This window comes from Colletes latitarsis, chromosome 13 (assembly GCF_051014445.1).
Source record: "Colletes latitarsis isolate SP2378_abdomen chromosome 13, iyColLati1, whole genome shotgun sequence".
NCBI classification, from domain to species: Eukaryota; Metazoa; Arthropoda; class Insecta; order Hymenoptera; family Colletidae; genus Colletes; species Colletes latitarsis.
This window is the reverse complement of record NC_135146.1, coordinates 14,705,995-14,728,006: the sequence shown is the minus strand read 5'-3', so window position 1 is coordinate 14,728,006 and position 22,012 is coordinate 14,705,995. Positions and strand designations below refer to the sequence as shown.

General features: G+C 35.9%; 1 protein-coding gene across 3 annotated transcripts in view; it reads left to right on the top strand.

The window, feature by feature from the left end:
* Positions 1-22,012, top strand: part of Cad87a (cadherin 87A) — a 69,603-nt gene that overhangs the window by 1,238 nt on the left and 46,353 nt on the right. For 2 of the 3 annotated variants that reach the window (XM_076780580.1, XM_076780579.1), the window contains exon 2: positions 12,576-12,638. In XM_076780580.1, the coding sequence (XP_076636695.1) occupies positions 12,576-12,638 (63 nt within the window). Of the gene's footprint in view, positions 1-12,575; positions 12,639-18,583; positions 18,642-22,012 lie in introns of all 3 variants that reach the window. The other variant, XM_076780581.1, reaches the window with a different exon arrangement.

Below are 22,012 nucleotides of genomic sequence, written 5' to 3'. Positions count from 1 at the left end.
CGTGAATTAAATATTTGTTTCTTATATATGTATAAATAAACAGTGATTGATTTTGGTAAACGATAAATCTAGCGTTATACAGTATCGCGATTATTTCAAACAATTATTTATTGTTTTATTTCAAATAAAATGGATCCATGTTTTGTTTTTAGTGATAGAATGAACGTAAGCAAATCATACAATATGCAGCAGCTTTCGATTATGTATTTACCGATTTGGTAAATGTTTACATGATCGCATTTTCGAAGGATATTGGAGATCATGGAAGCGAAAACCAAGCTTCACGACATATTGCAATAGCGTATACATAATATTTCTGACTGTTCACACAAGGTTTGTTTGTTTTCTATATAAATTTCTACGTTGTTCGATATCGAAGTCTTTATAATTTTGATTTTTATCTTGTATTTTAGCTTACTTTGTTGCCATGAAATGGAAAGCTAAACTTAAAAATATTCCGTAGATAATTGTTACGAAAAGTCTACTATGTTTAGGGACTTGTGTTTTGTTTTGCTCGTATCCTGAGTAGAAATGTCTGTAATCTAAATACAGGTATGTACTTGGAACGCAAGGTCGGTTGATCGACAACGTCATCAAGACGGTGGTGAAAGTTTATCCCGCGTGGAAAGAACACAAACTCGTACTTATTTGTTAAAGTGAAGTATCCAGACGTTTTGTGATCAGGATTTTAGCTATTTGTCGCAAAAAACGTCCTGGATTTCAATTATTTGGTCCTCATTGAAAATTGTTGCACAAGCTTTCTTGAAATGAAGTTGATTAAGTTTGTAAGAATGTATAAAAGTATGTTGACAGTAATGAATATAGAAAAGTATATGAAAAAACAAAGATAAGTGTAAAATGATACCAAATAACTTGAAAAAGTAAAATGAATATATGTTTGATTAATTATTTAGAAATTAGTTTGGAAAATTATGAAATCGAAATCTACGTTTTCGTTAATCCTAACGATTTTAACTTTTAAAAAAGTAGGGTATAATATAATGTCCAACTTCACGAATTTTGCTGTAGATCGTTATCGCGTTTAAGTACAGCGTGCAAAAGCATTTTATAATTAAGGGTCTTTTAATTCGGAATAGTAAAAAAACTTTTCGCCCATTAAGAGAAAAAGTAGTTCAGTATTTTTTTTTTTTTTAGAGGTCGAAAGTTTCTAGACCACGTTGGCGATAAAGAAAAAATTTTTGGAATGTTCGTGACTTTATTAATGAAAAAAAGCAAGCTTAAAAATAAATTCTCCAGTTAAAATTGTTTTTTAATAAAGTGCCAGGGCCATTCGATTAATTTGACGATTACTTTTCGTGAAAAAGAAGTTAACCAGAGTTGGATAAAATACTATTTTAATTAGTAAATAGTAAACGAATATTGCCAATTATTTTATAAATCATTTTATTTATGAATGTAGAAACATGAGAATTCTTGCACTACATAGGTTATTATAGGATTGATTTACAATTTGATTTTAGAAAATATTCGTGACAAATTTATTTAATCGTGAAATCGTTAATTTAAAATTGTTTACGCTTGACCTTACGATTGTACGAGTTTTGTTAGCTGTCCATCAATTTGATGCATTTGTTGCTCTAATCAGACAAAGTGTCGCCCCGATTGTGTAACTGAAATAGGTACTTGATTGTTGCAATTACGAAGGAATTGCGAGTGAAAGAATATGATCTCGTCGTCTGCACGATTACATTAGAAGCCAAGTCGATTTAGTTGCCTTAAATTGAAATCGAATCTAGTATTCAGATTTAAAAATTATTTTTTATTACTGGGGTCAATCACAATCATTTTTGGTGAATAGACATACCTCCGAATTCCTTTCCAGTTTCGAGAAAAAAATTCGAGAAGGTGTGAAATTTTTCGATAAAATTAAAACATTTCAAATCGTTCTGAAAAAATTATTTTTAGTTGCGGGGGTCAATTGCAATCATTTTTGGTCATTAGACATACCTCCGAATTCCTTTCTAGTTTCGAGAAAAAAATTCGAGAAGGTGTGAAATTTTTCGATAAAATTAAAACATTTCAAATCGTTCTGAAAAAATTATTTTTAGTTGCGGGGGTCAATTGCAATCATTTTTGGTCATTAGACATACCTCCGAATTCCTTTCCAGTTTCGAGAAAAAAATTCGAGAAGATGTGAAATTTTTCGACAAAATTAAAAAATTTCAAATCGTTCTGAAAAAATTATTTTTAGTTGCGGGTGTCAATTACAATAATTTTTGGTGATTAGACATACCCCCGAATTCCTACGCGTTTTCCAGAAAAAAATTCTTTACTGAAATAAAAAAAGAATTGTTCAGATTTATTTTAAAAAATGTAAAATTATCGTAATTTTTATTTATTCATTACACCTTTTAAGTTTTTTTTTTGGAAATTGAGCGTAGAAAATTGTACAATTTTGTCCCAAAAAATTGTCAAACAAAATTCGTCAGATTCTAACTTCAAATAGTTATTAATTTTGTATAAATTTGTTATTTCGACGAGTTCTAAATGTAATTAAACAGGTGCAAAATTCGATTTGGGTAATAAATTTGAATCGTTCGAAGATTTTCTTTAAGGAAAATTTTGGCTAACATTTTGTACGAGATAAAATAATTATTAGTTCGAAGTTGAGACTGTTTTGATGAATCGTAAAGGATAGATCGTTCGGAGATCATTTTTCGGAAAAAATTAAAGCCTCTTGGAGTGAGTGGACTTTACTCTGGACAGGTGTGCACAGTTTATCACCTTTTTCAAAGACATTTACGAGCGAGTCGCCATCGCAGGTTCTCGATTCAGCAGCATAGCACACGATCCGTTAGCGCATCCTCTGGGTCATCGACCATGTGGTCGCATAAGCGCAACTCGCACGATGAAACCCGTATAATTTTCTAACAAACATACACGACGATCTATCGTCGTTAAATTATTTATTTAATCTCTAATAGGGCCTAATTTTTCTTATAAGGTACTGATTTTATTACTCCAAGATAATTGTAAATAAAAAGGTTCTTAAACTTTTTTCTAATATTCGAATTTTATATGATTAAACGCTCGAAGGTATTTCAGTGAACTTTTACAGAATTTTCTGTACACTGAAGCAATTTTTATTAAAGGGAGACTATTTCTATCCGTGTGTTGAACCATGGAGTTTTCAAACATTTGTTTTTTCAAGTAATCAACGAATGGTTAAAGCTGGGCCTAGAGGGCGATAACTTTAATTAAAACGTCATCAAGTAAGACAGTTTGTACAAACGTTTTTCCAACTTTCTATACCGTTGACTTTACTGTAATTGAATTATTGCGTCGTTTTATTGTCGCGAAAGGATTGTAGAGTTTTTGATACGATGCAGTTACAATAATTAATTGCGTAAAACGTTTTCGAGTGACCCATTTGATGTCCAGCAGAGTATCGCTAATTCAATTATATTTCAATTTAATAGCAATGTATTTTAATTACATTGCAAACTAAATTACATAATTCAAACTTTTCAACTAATTCTATTGCTGATTATTCTACCGATTAGTGCAATTAAAATACAATGTAATTGAATTAGAAGCGTTTGAATCGTAGTTCGCAACGTTGAAGGACCGAGATTAATTTATTTCCATGTTTATCTTAGAAATCTATGCTCTTTCGATTCACGTGACTTGTATATTTTTATTACATCTGTGGTAATTTGATTTAAAAGGGTGAAACATAGCAAAAGTGTAATATACATATAGCAAGAATAATTGGAATTTTCAGTTTTGTTCGTGATTGTAATTCCTGGGAATAATTCGATTGCAAATTTCCATAACTTCCAGTTGTTGATTTTTGTTGAGAACACCCTGTACACACATACACACATACACACATAAAATTGAGAAAAATTGTACGGTCAGCGTTACGCCGTCTGACGCTGAAGTTCTTCTTTCCCGGCAAGTGATAAATCGCTTTCCGGATACTTGTACATCTGTTTCACTGGTTTCGTATCGTATCTATCATACTCTTCTCCAAAGCACCGACGTCTACGCTTCATTACAAATTCTATAACGTATCGAGGCCCGACCTCAGCAGGCGCGTTGCAATTTTTCATCGTAGCTTTTTTTATTATCAACAACAAGAAATCACGACCTTGCTAGGAGGTTCCCAGTTACTTGAATTTATTTTGCAGATCGGAACTCGGGTCAAGCCATCCTCTGGCGAATCGTACCGTACTTTCTATATTTTATAATTTACGTATTTTTTAATTTAGATGAAAGTTTTGTGGAAAGTGAGGCGATTAAAACTCGAAATTCTAACGAAATGGGAGGTAATTTTAACAAAAATAACCGAAGACAGTTTTTCCGGGTCCAGAAGCCCGTCGAACCGTGTAGCGGAGAGAAATTTAATCGATTGATGAAACCATTAACTGTAACGATGCCTTCTGCTAAACAGTTAAATTCTCTTGCACGTCCGTATTGGTTCGAAGCTATCGTATAACTGTGGGATAGCTTGTTCCCGACCCTTTTCCAATTCCACCTACGAACAATATCGCGGCTGCAATTGATAACAAAACGAAAACAACCGCCAACAGCCTCTCCGGAAATTCGCTTACACGTTCGTCACACGATAATGTAATTGGAATTTGGTTTCTAAACGTATCTCGCGTTGTGTTGTATTTAAAAAAGAATAATCACATCGATTCAAATTCGTAATTTCTCTAACGATCGTTTATTAAACTAATTTAACTTCCAAATTTAAAAGTAATATTAATATTTCATCCTTCGCGCGAAAAGAAACCGTAAAGTCCTTTATCATTTTGCAATCTGATGCTTAGTTTTCGAGATATAGGCAGTTAAAGTTCATCGATGTCCACAGACGCCATTTTTATCCTAGTCAGCTGATTGCGTAGCAGCAATGGCGTCCACACAGAAACTTTAATCGTTTATATCTCGAAAACGAAGCCTCGGATCGTGAAATGGCAAAAGGCTTTTCGATTTCATTTTACGCAAGGAATTTAGATTTTTCGTCTATTGCAATTCAATAAAGCTTTGCCAAGTATTGTAGTAATTTTGAATTATTTTTCTCCGGTGCTTCGAAGCGTTAGACAACAGAGAAACGAATGGTACAATCTTGTTCGTTAACTGCGACTCTCATTTTTAAAATGCAGCCGCGACGGAAGCATTCCGCCGCATTTCTAAACCGCGGTTGCACAACAAGATTTCGCTTCTATTCATGTTCGTGTGGGAGAGTTCAGATTCTCGAAATGCTGCGATACAATTGTGGAAACCATTCATTGTCCCGCGAAGAGCTCATTGTTCTTTCTGTCACGGCGATATCGATACAACGTTCTTTTTATTCTACGGTTTACATTCGCGATATGAAATCACTGTCGGGGAATTTTTTTACCCGCTATTGGCGTTTGATACTCGACTAGCGGGAGATTACTATCGATAACTGGAAGTACAACGACCTACTCTACGCTTTTAATACTTTCCTGGAAATTGTTCTGCCAGGGATTCACTTTTTACTTTTCGATAATCTTTCGTTGTTATAAATGTATTAGGTTAAACAAAAATATCAAGAGAATACTTTAATAGAATTTAATAAATCTCTTTCAAGCGATTGATATGCACAACTAAACTCATACGTATAAATTTTCATTCAGAATTAAATGAAATTTTATTCAGAAGTAAAGAATTCCATTCTTTTCGTGAATAAATTACAGTATATCGTATATAACAAATATAGTAAATAGTAGACTAAAATTATATATATTGAGTTAAATATATATGTATATATATAACAAATTTATTCATGAGAAGAATGGAATTCTTTAATTCTGAGTAAAATTTCATTTAATTCTGGTTCAAAGTTTATATACAATATGATTTTAGTTATATATTTATATTATATTTAAAAATAGTATAGTTTGTCGACTGTTGGTGGTTATAATGAACCTAGTATGAGGTTTATAATTAGGAATTATGTATCTTTTATGTATAATTCGATATTACGGAAGAAATATTGCATGTAACTATGGAAATTTGGAACGTATTGCTCCATTATATAGGATAAATGAAAAGCTAGGAACCAGGAATTCGCGGCACGTGACTTCGATATGTCACGATCCTGATCCTCTGGTTCCTATACAGCCGTTCCTAACTCCAACTACGTTCGTATCCTTCTATTTCCTCTCGTCTACTCGGAATTCAAGTTGTGAGTCGGGAATCCTGGATATCGCGAGTGTAGCGTTTCGAACGAGGGCGAATTTTGAGTTTGTTGGGTGTGTCAGTTCGTAAAAATATCGCCATCGACTCACGCCCGGTGGTCGTTCCGCATATAAATTTCACAAATGGCAGAGGACAGGGAAGGTGTTCCCAGTTACGCGTAGCTGCGTTGAAATTCTCTGACAGAAACCATTTAAAACCGTCGCCATTTTCCTCATCGCAAACAGTTCATTTATGCTTCGCCAGAATTATAACATTCAGATCGTTTTATTTTTAATTATTTCTTTGCTATTCTCATTATTTTTGAAATAGTTTTCTAGAGGCTAAACAAATCAATCGTCGTTGTATTTAATGAAAATATAAATAAATATTAAATACGGCGGAGGATTTCAACACTCGATAAAATATATTAAAGTAAATAGCAACAGTTTGTTTGTATAATTGTGTCTCAGTAAATTTCGTTAAAAAATGTTATTTTTATTATCATGCATTTAATTAATAGTGGAAGCTGTTCAATATTCCGAGGTATTAATTTTCCAAAATGTTTTCTATAAATTAAAATAACGTTTCGCGAATTTTATCTCGCGTACAGGCAGCCTGATTAATCGAAGTTTCAAATGGATAGAATGTCCATCAGGAAACGATACTGGAAAACTTTCGTTTTGAAACTTAAATGTTTTAACAGAGCGTAGCAGTAGATATCGCGAACTAAAGCTGAACTTGTTATAAATTTGCAACCGAATACGTATGTTTATGAGTTGAACAAATTTAATCCTCTTGCTTTAGTACACATTTTGCCATTTGAAACGCGGAGTGCTGGGCGCAGCGACGCCCCGGAGTTACATTTTTATGATGAAAAGTCTTCCGTCAAGTTTTATTTTTTATCTATTTTAACGTTTAAACATTCCACTGCCGTTGACACGAAGGAGATCCGACGTTACGCTTCTCAGGCTTTGTTGTAATAAATTCTCTTCCGAATCGAGCCACGTATCGTCGAAATTATTACACGAAATAAAAATTATATTGGAATTCTTTTTTATTTATTTACAATCGATGAACGTATAGGAATGTAGAGTTATTATTTCTTGAGAAGCGATATTTGACAATTTTTTTATAGCAAAAGGGTGCTATGAAACTTTTCCCCACTTTCTTTTTTTTTCACTACGAAATAATAAATGTTGATTGGCGTGCAGTATACGTGTCGTACGAACTAACATCCTTCGTAATAATAATTATTTACACTATGTTTATTGGATAATTAAATTAAAAATATATCGCAAGAATCATTTTTTTTGCGTTTAGAGTCGTGTATCTTCAAAAATTTTGCATTTTTTAAGGATGATTTTAGTTCATACGATGCGTAGTACTGTGTGCCAGGAATAACATTTATTATTTCATCCAAAGTCGATGAAACGTAACGAAGAAAATATATTTGTATCTCGAAATGTTAAAGAATGTATGTGGGGAGTGGTGAAAAGTTACATCGAACCCTTATGTTGTAAAAAAATTGTCAAATATCGCTTCTTCTTCTACCATTTAACACGAGTCTCCCCTGTTAGAATGGGGGTGGTAATTTGGCGGGGGACAGTCGAGATTCGTCGTTATATGGCGGAGTAGCGGTAAAACGAAGTGGTACGTCGATGTATGGCGGTATTAAAATTTAATTTCGAAGGCAGTTGCATCGATGGGCAATGCGTGCCCGTAAATATGTGGCTTCCGGTTTCTCGTGGCACCTGCACTGCATTCGTTGGAATTTCCAAGGCCTTGCGGTGCCACGGCTCTAAATAATCCTCGAGTTGGTAATATCACTTGGTCCACTAAATTTCTGCGAGCTAAATAGCAAGAGACTGTCGCTATGGCGCCAGCTGCTAGGCACAGTGAGAAATGCCTTATCCTCTCGGAGGATTATAGCTTACCACGCATAATCGTCGTAATGAAATTTAAACCGGAGGCTCGGCGTGAAGCATTAAATGCAAAACCCATCGGTTTTCTCTCCGAATATTGGCTTTGCCAAAACGTAATTGCGTTTTCTTTCCCCCTAAACGCAAGAAACTTTAATGCAGCGTCCATTTGTCTCATCTTTTTCGCCAAAAAACGGTTATATCCTCTTCGACAGCGAAAGGTTTTATCATTTAAGGGGTTCTTCTACTGTAAAATGGTGTTTTTTTTTAAAAGAAACTGTGCAACTTCTGCATGGCCACTTTCAATGTTATTTAAAAATTTTTACAACGAGAAATAGTCAAAATCAGTGATAGTACAGAGAAAAAGTGTTCTCTCATGGCTTCCATGTTTAATAAAACCTCTCAATTTACCCACTTAACACTAGCATAGTCTAAATTAACGTCTCAGTTTCTTGGAAGTAATTTAAAGTAATTCTCTTGGCGAATATCTATTTTTGAAGCGCTTCGAGACAAACCATTTTTCATCTCCTGTTATCACACGTTTCAAACGTGTGGATATAATGTAATAAAATGAAAATTGCGCTCATCTTTGGTTCGAATGTGCACAAAGTGGACGATGAGGGCACGGTTGCAATAGTAGTTCGCACGAAATTAGGGTGGGAGCACGTTGTGGGAGATGAATTGGAGAACCAATTGGTCGATTACAGTTTACAAATGGAGTCAAAGTTCTTTGGTCCGACTCTAAATGATATTGAAGTAATGGTTTGTCGATTAGCCACCGGGAACGACATTCAGTATTCCTTTTGATACTAAATCGGTTGGATCTATCATTTCCTATCCCATAAACGAGGCAAAATTTCGCTTTCTTTGGCCTTGTTAATCAAATAGTACGGTTGAAAATACCAAAACTTCGGAGCTCCAAAGGAGAAGGATATAGCAAGTGTGTTGCGATGCAGATCGATTTTCATTAAAATTTTATAACGTTTTGGCAGAGACTAAACTGCACCGTGTTCTTGCGCCATTGATATAAACTTGGTTGAAGGCAGAGGTAGAAATTGGCAGAGATATTTCTCAGCGAGGATGTTTCGTGAACTAGAAATTCGCGTTCATTCGTCTGTAAAGCGATATCGTAGACACATCATTCCTAGCATTTTCTTTACGCCCTACGGACTCTTTCAATACGAGAAATCAGAACGATGGGAATAAGTAGGAAAACAGAATTTGAAAATATCTCAGCTAAAACCAAAATTCTATCAATTAGGGTACATTCTTTACAATCGTTATTTCGACGTAAGAGATCAAACAAATCGTATTTTGGGTTGTTTTCTTATAATTGGAGCTTTTGAAAATATTGTAAATTAATTTTGTCATTCGGTTATTCAGATAAAAAAATACATGTATATTTGAAAAATAACTTGAAAATAAAATGGTAACTTTTCTTTTATGAGAAAGAATAAACCAAGATTCTTAAAAAAATATCTTTTGGTCTTTTGGTAGAGAATGTAATGTAGAAAAATAAATGATTTACGAGAACGTGTTCATTTGTGATCGCTGTAAAGAGGAACGCACAGAGGCGAAGCGGTGGCTTTGGCGTTAATGACTTAACAAATCGATTCGAACTCCAGACGGTAACTTGTAACGTTATTTTAACTACATTAGCCGGAAATTGCATTATAATTTCCTAGCCACCATGGTTGAACACGCATCGTACATAATCTTGCTACTTGTAGTTTCAGCCAACTCCGTGCAACTACACTGGGAGAAATTGACGGAGACATTCTGGGATGTGACGTTTCACGAGCACGAAATTCTGTAAATACGAACGCCTAACACGATCCCATTAGGATTTTAAATTATTTTAATTATAGTGTAATTTGAATCGCGTCTGTGAGATACGTGTAATTAAAAGTAGTCTTAACGAAGTCGTGTTTGGATTTATTTTCGCCGGGAAAAATCTTTCCAATGTCCTCGTAAAAATATTATGATAAATGCAGACGTTGCGATACTTTTTAATGAATCAAATTCTTTCCTAATTAATTTCGAATAAAAAATACAGAACAGTGATTTAAATTTTTATTCTGCAATTTGAATCTCTATTTTATTTGGATGTAAGTAATTGTAAGAAGAAAATATTTTTACGAAGAAGAATTAAACTCAGGGAATAATTTCAGATTAAAATTTAGTAGAAATAGTGTTAATCTAGTAAATTTCCACGAGTGCCCAGATAGCTTAATGAAATTAGAACCTAGTGGATTTGCTCGTGGTAGAGTCCTACTGTTACGAGAATATATACACAACCCTGGAATCTCACTCTAAGTCTCACACTTACCCTAAAATACAAATTTCCAGAGGTATTCTGAGGAACGATGTAACCTTGTTCGCAAGTTTTGGTAATCCCACGTGTAATCGTCTCTAGGTACCAGAAGATTATAGCAAAATCTTGTTAAACTGCTTCCTACTTGTCAAATACAGCGATCATTATGACTTTACCAACTGACTGAACACCGTAATACGCCCGGAATCACGTTACACAAATTACTAAATCAAAGTCTCTTTACCAGAAACCTTTATTCTTTCTATCGAATTATGCAGTACGGTACTCTACTCAATTTTAGAGACAAAAGTATTCATTCATTTACGTTTTGTTTATTCTGTAAATATTTTTCATTAAACACTGTACAGTTAATTCGTGCTTCCCTTGTGCGCGATTTAATTAGTTTTTCAAATTAAATATCTCGACAAAGTCGCAGACAGAGAGTTAACGAATGGATTAAAAATCTTGTATCCCTTAGTTACGGAATAAAGTTTAATTCTTTTATTTTGTAGGCTTGTCACACAATTTGCAGAGGCGTTAGGGTAATCCTAGGTGAAAACCGGGATTAAAGAAAAAGTATTGACTCTTTTGAAAAGCATAGGCAAACGTTTGTGTTATTAAACTCCTGTTTTCCTCGATTCCTTGATTTGTAAACCTTTAAAATGTAGATTTAAGGACAAACAGAAAAGTTTCATACATCACACTGCAAGTAAAATGAACGAAACTGTATTTTCGCCCTTAAAAAAGATCTATTCGTGGCAAACACTCTTCATACCCAGTCGTACCAATATTTATCTCACACCAAATATCAGTATCTTTTTTATATAAAATGGTCGTAAAAAGTAGTAATGGTTTTTCGAAAAGCGTTGAGGTTTGATTTGGAGGAAAGGGGAGAGACTTCGCGGACTAGCTTTCAATCGTACGATCGTAAAGTCAGTTATTCTGTAACAAGTATGGATCGGAGAAGCAGGGAAAACCGGTTTTCCGTTGCTTGCGACAGTTCAATTTTCACCAGTTGAAAGAACGAGACAGAGTTTCTCAAGTTTCACTCCTCCATGGTCTTTCCTCTTTTCCTTCGTCCCCCAGGTCGCGTCGACACTTTGGAACCTAAATTTCTTTCTTTTTTTATTCTTATTCCTCGGTGTTGGCTCCCGCCGCGTGAGACTTAATTCGTCGGACGTCTTAATCAAAAGTTACGATTCGCTATTTTATCCCAAGTTAAACGCCACGATGGAATTATGAGACCCGGGCGCTTATGAAAACGGATTTTCGGCGAAAGTGAAAAGCAAATAGGGAATACCGATTCCATCTTTTCATCCAAAGAGCCTTGGAACAGTCAAAAACAGCCTATAATTGCACCAACTTTATTTGTTGTTTAATTTCGGGAAATTGGAAATATATTTTCTAAAGTCCTTTGGCTAATCGTCAGTTAATAATTAGTGTTTGCTTCGTTTCTCGGGCGAGTCAATCGACTTTGATAATCAGCTTCGATTAATGGGATAGTTAGAACGAGAAGGGAATTAGAAAGATACGATCCGGGGTATATACACGGTAGAAAATGGACGACATTGTAGGAGGTAAATGGAAGGAGACGCAGAGGTAGGTTTAAGTAGGCATAGCTTCTATCGTAATCCACGCGTTTTCGCTAACGAATCCCTTAAACTTTCGATGTTATCTGCGTAAGAGGATTTTTCGTCAGAAGATGAAGGGAGAATTAGAATTAAGGCATACAAATCTTCCTGGATAACGAACAATTCGTTCTGGTCTGGTTCCGTTCGTTAAATAATGAGATCGCTTGAATTACACCGCGGTAACGAACATTTATTACGTTTTACGTCTTTTTACGAGGTACCAAGACTCTTTTTTTTATACTTTCTGGACTCGGGGAAATAATGGCCTTCTAACAGTCGATACTTTACGAGCCAAACTTGTTGCAAGTTCTCCTGGTCGCTAGTTTTACTTAATTTTTTCGAAAAGATCATACGTTTCCCTGAACATAATCTGATCTTAAAAATGTTCTTAACGAAAGAGAATCAAATATTTCCTCGACGATGCATGATTTTAAAAATATTCGTTTGAATTTTTTATTATTGTTGTTAGCTTTGCAAGATACGTACGCTGTTCGCTCTGGTAATTTTTATAAACGATGGATATATTTATTTTTTCAGGCAACGAGTTGTTTGGAGTTCTCCTGGCGTACACAGCGGCGAACAAGGAAATTCGTTTAACCGGTAATTATATTCAAAACTTTATTTTAAAACGTAATAACTTTAGCTGGTACGTTTCATGCATAGTAACGAATAATTTTATTATACAACGATGAATAATAATATTCGTTGCTTTTCTGGCTATGGCTGCCTGCGTGTATATAGGGTGTTCCGTTTAGTACGAATAATTTAATGTTTCCATTATTCTTTGCAATGTAAAAGAAATGATTACGATTCGAAAAGCTTTTTTTCATTTTTTGAATTGTCAAAATGGAGCCTGATAGGACTCAAAGACTAACTAAAACATTCATGGAACTTTGATTGCTTTCAGAAGCTACTACAAACCCATTGAAATCTGGCTGCTTCTAATTAATAACTTTATTAGTACTAACTGACAATTGCAAGCTTGCGTTTCTCTTAAGCTGCTTATTACTTATTTCAAAGCTTCTGGTTTCTGAATAATTCGTCGTTAATTGGACGATGTCTTCCTTCTAAGAGCACTATAATTATCTATGGCAGTACTATGATAACATGGTGCGATATTTGCTTTAAAATTAGGAATCGTGGGTAACTGGTTAACAGGCCAAGCAAATAATACACGTTTATTTAAAGTAAAACTTTGATTGAACCAGGTCTGTTTAACAAATTTTCATTTTTTATACAATGGGTAATTTCTTTGATTACGTTTCTATTGAAGCAGACGATGAAAAGGCTTTGTTTCTTCCCAGTTTTGTCAAAGACACCGCAGAATAGGATGTTTCTATTATAGTTGGGTACGATACAAGGGTGGAACGAAAGTTTCACGGTACACGGTTGCTATCATCGATTGCGTAGCGTGAATTTCAGATCGTTATTTACCTTCCCAGGAGTTCGGAGACTACAGCAAGATCTGGGCTCGTATGCAAATAGATATTTCATTCCTGTCTACGGAAACAAGGATTGAAGTTGGAGGGTAAGGTGATTTTCTCGGGGGAAATTCAGCAAAGGGCACTCTGAGCGTGTCGTAGATACGAGCCATTTTCCATGTTTCCCGTGGACCGCGAGATCTCAGAACCGGTGCTGTCCGTCGAATTTCTTTTTTCGATTTCAGTTCATTTCCCTCGATGATACGCCATCACATCCGGTCGCGTGACTACCGATTGATTCGTAAGATAAATTAGTAAAGGATTCCATCGAGCAGTATATTTAATTATTTTCAATCCACTAGAAAAATAGCTCACCCGTGCCAGGCATGAGTTAACTTTGCATACGTATAAGAAAGATCGATTTCCAGCCAGCGAGGAAAACAGAGATGCGTGAAAAAGGAAATAGAGATAACGAGGCAAATAGAAAATATGTCGGAAGAGGGTGGTGGCGCAAAAAACGCATGAAGTCAACTCGGATGAAAGAAGGAAGGGAAAAAGATAAAAGAACACGAGGACGTGACCGAGGATAGAGAAAACAAAAGTCAAGAGAGAAGTTAGAAAAAAAGGAGGGCTCTGAGAAACAGCTATAAACGAAGAAGAGAAAAGAGGATGAGTGATGAAGCCACCATGGGTTTCGGGGTATCGCAAAGAGCGAATTTCTACTGCCATTCCTGTCACTTCCGGGCACGGAAACTCTGTCCAGAGTTCTCTCTTTAAGCGTGCAGCAGATGTTCTCTACGACATTCGCGAACGCTAGAACTTCACTTCAAGGAGGGAAATGTGCTTAACTAGCCGTCACCACCCGATGCTGTCCGCCATTTCGACTCTCTCTCGATTCCCCTTTAACCCTAAACAAATGCTGCAACTTCAAACGAATTTTAAACAGCAGGAATTTGAAACTCGCGAAAGATCATCGATTTCGGAGACCTCCTTAAATATTCATGCGCTGCTTTCGAAAATGCACACTCTCCGACGATCTGCTGATAACAGATCGATCCAATAATTCAGATGTAAAGTTAAAATTCCACTTTTTATCTTACAAAAGTCTATTAAAAGTATTAAAACTTTAGACGCGTGCAGTTCTAAAACTACTAGTGTTTTATCAATTATTGAACCGGTATCAGAAGCGGCAAAGCTTCCTCTTTGAAATTGGTTTTTGGTTTTTGTCGATCCGACTTTCCGTTTTCGAGATATCGTAATTTATGTAAAAGGTAATTTTTTTAATTCGACTATCGTTGTCTTCGTCTAATGTGTCAGACCTCCCTCTCTCTCTGGCACGTGACTCGTGACAGTCGTGACCCAGTGCCCCAGTGTTTACTATTTACACGCGTGGTCAATGACCTCGCGCCGCTGTATAGAATGAAAAGTAAACAAACCCTTTGAACCCTCATATCTCCGGAACTAATAACCCTATCGACTTGTTCGAACGCTCATTTTAAAGGGTGTTTAATCTTCTATCCGATGACTACACCAACTACTATAATTTATGTTTTCTTCTATGTTTATTTTGTCGTTTACTTTAACACAATATACCTAAACAAGTTTTAGCAATTCCTATCAGTCATACGAATGAAAAATGAATTTCTATACATTATGTTTACTTAAATATTAGCCAATGAAAATGAATATTTAATATTTCTGTGTACAAGCTCGTGAAACTCGGGGGTATAGGCACTGCTATAGGCACATCAACGACACGAGATAACATCGAGTACACGATCCACCCTATATCAGCCTAGGGAGTCTGAGTTTCAGCGGGTAACAATGTACGAGTTTCAGTAGCGCACCGATGTCGATATGATGGAGACCCATGGGTGTAATCGACTAGATTCTCTGCAGATAATAATTGCGAGGTGGTTTAATAACGGATTACCACTCTATTTATTGTTATCATTGGCAAAACATCACGGAATAACGTTATGTATTGACGTTATTCGCGATCATTTCTGGATAAATAGTCACCCTGCATCGGAACACGTTGCTTTATCGATCTCGAAAATTCCATAGATATTCAAAGCTGAGTAGAAACTGTGTGACATAATCGAGTTACATTCTTCCCAAATGTGAGGTATTTCAAAACGATGGTCCATAAATTCCTCGAAAGAAATGAAATCGATAGAGAAATAAATAGTCTAGGGTCTTATAGGGTCTTAAATCGAAGGAACCCTGGCGATCATGGTGCAATATTCGCAAATGAGAAGCCATGTGTTGCTCGAGACGTAAATCCACGCGGAACGACGATCTGTGCTACAAGTATAAAGTATAAAAAATGTGGCATGCACGGTAAGTAATCGTGGCGTATCTCGCTGAGCGTGGCCAGTCACCAGGAAAACTGGAAAACCGTTCGTGCGTGCATTCTTCGTGCTTTTTCGAGTGAGCCAACGCTACGTACATCGTAAAACATTTTTGATTTATGCACTGTGTTGCGAGCACGGTGAAAATTAAGTATCGAGGAAATACACGAAACGCTGTACTTGTTTCGGAAATTAAATATTCACGCATGTTCGTCGCAAACTTTCGACTCCCCCGAATTGTTTTGGCACCGTATTAGCGTCCGTCGCACGAATTACCTTTCGAGATTGCATATTTCTCCCTCGATGAAGCCTCCCTTGTCCGTTGTCGCGAGTCAATCGCCTCATGAATATTAAATCAGGTGTGCTCACGGCCTTGTACTTGATTTCGTAGTTCTTGTTCATAATGCATACATTTGAAGCGAAGTGACTATATTCTTACACTGGCTTACAAAATATCAATTTAACGCGATGAATATTCAAGTCGAGGGACCTGGATTCGAGAAGTAGCAAGACTACGTACTCTGATATACTTCTCGACAAAATAATGGGACAAATAGTCCCATTCTTCTCGGAACGTATAGAGATCGTTTCCTCGAACAATTATTTATCTACGTGCACCGTTATTCGACTGAAAGCGAAAATTTATTATTTATTTAAGTCCATTTGTCTGACCATTATTCGGCATTTCTACTCGCCCTAAATTTTCCAAGTCTCTCGAAAACAATACCTGGTAAAATTCTGTGGAAGAGAATGTAAGCTGGTATCTTTTTGTTCCGGTGTGGGAAAGGACGAGACGAGACGATTTTCAGAGATCGATAATTTTAAGCGAGAAGGCATTACAGTTCCTGTCGACGCGTACACGCGATAGCGAGCAAAAGGTTCCGTTTTCAAAGAAACATATGGTCTCGGTCCTTTTAGTTCCATCTCTTTCTTTCCGTTCAGCCAACTGGTCTGACTCCCAGCCTTACAGCTCGCGAGGAGACGCGAAAATCGATTCTGGCGGGTCGCGAGAGGACAGGAGAAGCAACGAGAAGAGACTAACTGCTCCTCTCTGTCATTTCTCTTCCATACGATATCGCAACTCGTGCCTGTCCGTTGCAACAGGGTCTAAAGCATACTGCCAAGGTCTACTGAAAATCCCAAAATGGTAACTTGGTTCGTGGCTTAGCTCCGACGTCGCTAAGCAATCCCTGTCATAAGCCTATTACCTGTTTTAATTGCATCCATTAGCGGTACCCCTTGCATACCCTTAATCCTAAACTTCGTTCCCCCTCGTCTCTTACAGTCTCTTTTCCTAGAAGAACAGTTCATACAATGCACGATCTCCAACCAATCAAACTACAGAGTAATCCTGGTGGGGATAATACTACGTGAAACCAAAGTCGAAAATGTGGAACATAATTTAATCGTACGAGGTTTTGTTTTCGAGTCGACTTGGAAAATTTAAGTAGAAATTACGAGTAATGGTCAGACGCGTCGGGCAAATCGCGTTAAGTCTACTATAAATTTTAAAAATTCAATTATCTCGAAACCCCAGCACCGAACAACGAAATTTTATTCACTTTTTCATTCCCTTATCAATTTTCTTCGTTATTATAACAAATATAGATGACATAATTCGAGGTACAAGAGTTAAAAAAAAACCTATGCTCGTTTGGACCACGTTTGGTACTTTAATAAGTGCATTTATATATTTCTCGAGTCCTCGATATCGACTTTTCTTTACAAATATCCAAATTACGAGTTGCTCTATTAACACTAAACCAATTTTACCTATCGATAATAAAGTACAATCGATGGTGCTCGACTATCGCTGAAAATACAGTACTCTAAATGCGTCGATCGCTTTCATATCATTCTAATCGCATTCGAAAGCAATTTGCAAAATCTGTTTAATAGCACTCGACTTGTTATGATTTCGGGCTTTTCGATTAATTAACTTGATATTTGATAATATTAATCCGCTGGATTTACGAGTTTTAGTAGAAATTTTATTCCAATTTATACTGCAGAGCCATGGTGGATAGCTATTGGAAAGTTTTTAAAGGTAGTTTCGACGGTCCTTAAAATACTAAACATTCGGAACGAATAATAAAATTGGGTCAAAGCATCTTCCGTCCAATTCGATAGCTGATTTGTACTCCGATAAAGTTTGAATGGTCTTTGCGTGCTCAGAAATAATCGCAATTTTTGCATAATTAAAGAAAATTCATATTTCAGGGAAACAAAAATCGTTGTAGGCATATAGTGTTAATAGAAAAATTTCTTTTTTAAATTTTTAATTCATTACAGCAGCTTCGGTGTATGATTCTGTTTACATAATGCGTTGCAATACGACACACGAGGCGTGTTTGAGCTTTTAGTACGAGGCAGTAGAGATAAAAGCATTGTTTCGACGTGGTAGCTTGCAAAGTCGAAAAGAAAACATTTTCTCTGCCACGAAAACGTTTTGTTCCTCGCGACTTCATCATTGAATTTCGTCAAGAATGTCTTGCATCGAAGAAAAAGTGAAAATAAAAGCTTAAATCACAATTCTTTCGAATATTCAACGTCTAGTATTAACCGTACGTTATTCGAAAGTTTTAAAACGTCTTTTGAACTAGTATTTTCTATGAAGAAGGTTGAATGAAAATTTGTTCTACCGAAAGAATTAAACGAAATATCATTCATTGTGTATTCAAACCACAATAAGTTTGTAAATCATTTCAGATATTTAAAATAGTAAGTTTTCGTTTCAATTTTCTACAATTTAAGCTTCTTTCTGTTTCAGGTAAGTCTGGGAAAACTGGACGTACGAATCCAAGACTTTTCCAAAGCAATTTCTCGTTGTAGGTATTTAATTCTATTTAAAAATTGTACATCCTTCACGGTTACTGAAATTTATAATTTGGTTAGCTCGGAATAAAATTGCGGGTAAAATTAACGAACCGTGGAAACGGCAGGAATTGGCGAAACCCTTTGAAGTTTGGAAACGCCAGAATTTATATCCACGGTGAAATTCTAAGTATGGGGAACACAATGAACAAATTATAGAGTACGCACATGTGATACTTCAAATAACTGAGTTGGGTTCGCTTCCAGGGTTACACGAGTAGCAAGCTCGTATTGCACTCTCGTTCCTTCGACTGCATCGAGTTTAATGTATTAAATACGCGCGTGAGTACCTGTAGTATATTTACGTAGAGAACAGTAAAATACTGGCAAATGTTTGAGTACGAAATGAAGCACGGTTCGTGGCACAAACGAAATTGATTCTTTATGAAAATTAACAGAGACGAATAATACTTTCCAGCACATCGGTTTAATACTATTTTAATTAAAGCAAACATAATTTCGACCATACGGTATTTTCGTTTTGTGGAAACTTACCCGACCGAGAGAGAGTCTATCATTTATTTTAATCTTGCCAACGTTTCGGTCGTACGATTTGCTTTAAGCCCCCAGGAATAATTATATATACCAAAGGTATAACAAAAATTGTGTTTTATACGTCTACAACTCTGCACGAAGATTATTTTAACGTCAGATTTTTTATGTGACGTTATTATAAGTGGACTGCGAATTTTTATTAATAGAATTAATGAAATGGGAGTTTTACTTTAATTTTAAGCATTCTGTAGCTTTTTGAGAATTAAAATTTTCCATAAATATCCGTAGTCTAAATATCTAATTGAGGCAATATACATATAAAATTGAAAATTGGGAATAAAGTTATTCGTAGCGTCATGCTTGCGTTTCGAATGTTTCTCCAAGTTTCGTCGACTCTGCCTAGAGTCTTCTATTCAAATATAAGATCGTTGATTCGATTTCTCTCAAATGAATAGATCATTACCTGCATTGAACGTGCCTGAAGGAAGAGCAATTTCCACCGACACCACTCTATCCGTATTTTCCCCAACATATTTTAAATTGTCGTTTATTCCTCGAGCGGTAAAAAGCTTAAAAGGCTCCAGGCGCGTTGCCTGATTTTTCGCGTGTAACTATAAACATGTTCATTCACGGTCCCTGCCCATACGCTGCATTTACATAGGACATAAGCGTCTTTGAAAGTATGTTCGTACATATATACAGCGTGGGTAAACAGAAATGCAGACGAATATACAGGACGAGGCAAGACGAGTCGAACAACCGTGCTGGAGGTGATTTTATATGGAAAAATAAGTCGGAGTAAAAGAATAATAGTTTTTCGTTCGAGGCCTTGTTCCCCAGAAAATCGACGTTGCAAAATAGCAATTTCACTTTGTATATTTTATTATAAAAAAAAAACAGATATCTCAGACATTAGACTTAGAGATATACGGTATTACGTTTGATGGTTATCGCTGGAAATAGTTAGGAAACTTTCAGCAAAGTCCTTTCGAGGAAAAAGGAAATGTCCGCTTTGCTACGTAATACAATACGCTCCAAATAATGCCTCGAAACGGTAAAATGGCGAAAATGGAAACTTTGGGGCGAAGAATGACGAAGGGGAGGAGAAGGAAAGAAAAGCAAAAGAACGGAAGTGTAAGGAAAAACAGGAAAAGCGAACGAAACAGTCTCTGTCGTCTGTAAACGTATCGCTGTTTGAGATTTTACGAATCGAGTACACGTCGTGCTTTCCCGTGTTTTACGAGAACGGACTAGTGCTATCGCAAGATTCTTTCTCGAATGGAACAGAGATTAGCATGTCTGTACATTAAATAGCAGAAAATACTCGAAATGGAAGTATTAAAAAAGTATCTCTCTATTTCCATGGTCAGTACTTATCTAAAGATTTTTCTTCCCCAGAGATTCCTAGTAATTTTAATCGCTGAAAAAGTGACTACAAAATCTAAACTTTTCGATATTTATTCTACAACGTGACTCAATTATTTTATTTTACACAATTCTGCGGAATTTTTTGGTTAGCATTTTACGTACGAAATAATGAAGGAATAATATAATGGTGGAAACGAGGACAGTAATTTCTCTGCTGTTATATTTAAATGAAATAAAGGAAAATCAATATTCAGATTGTAAATATTGAATTATTCCGTTCATATCTAGATAGTAATTATAGGAAATATAAATGTTCACCGTTTAATTAAATCGTAGTTATTGATTGCTTTGGTTGCGTTAGCAGGTTCCAGAGAAATTTCATACATGATTTGAATTTATTTACGTTAGAAATATACTCGCATAGATGTTAAAACTTATCGCAATTTTTATTACCACGCATTTTCCACTTGCATGGCTGGAAGGAAGATGGCGATTGCTTTTCCATCGTCATGTGCGCGAAACTTCGTTAAAATTTATTTCGTTAGAATAAATATGCAGTCGTGCACTCCATACTCTAGGCTCGATGCAATTTTTTTTACCACTCAAACTATATTCCACTCGTAAGTCTAAGGATGGAAGATCTTTTGTACAAAGTTACGTGGAACGTTGCCAACGTTACCGTAAAATTGTATCGAATTGATAAAAAGACAATTGGTTTTGGCAAGAGTTTAAAGCTTCGAGGACGAATCAATTCGTTAATTCTTTCTTTCTTCCTTGGACACCATCGAATATCTCTATGTTTCTCTGTTCGTATCTAACTGTTGCAAAACGAGACGAGCACGAAAGGAGGTTTCTTGAAATCTGAAAGCAAGATTTTATCGATAATGATGTCATCGAATCTAATTCTATCAGATAAATACGAAAACTTGTATAGTATTCTAACAAGCAGCATCAAGGTTCTCAAAAGATTAAATCTTAATACTTTCCAAGACTCGAATATTATTATAGTCTGAAGATGATTCGCAACTCCACGCAAAGAACTTTTTAAAATCCCGTATTTTAATCATTTTTCTCTAAATTATTTTTTTATTTGGCCCTCGAACGAAGTAAAAATAATGTATTTAAAATAATTCATTGTTTCAAATTGTTATTCGTTGTTTCATTCTAAACAAAACGTGTTCACGCCTGGTCGATATGGGACTGTAATTCTTTGGATTAGTTACCCCGATAATTGCACAAATTTTCAGTCCTGATTTCGCGCGGTGCTCGAGGTTCTACTTGTGTACCTTTTAGCGATGGTCGCCAGTAGTGTTAAATTACACCATATCTGTACATAAACGGTATTCACTGACACGTTGGTGCAATAATGGCGGCTTAGCTGCGCGATGGACCCTTCGACGATGTAATTTCCAGCGTAGTGCAACCACCGACCGATCGAAATTCGCCATAATCTGACAATTGG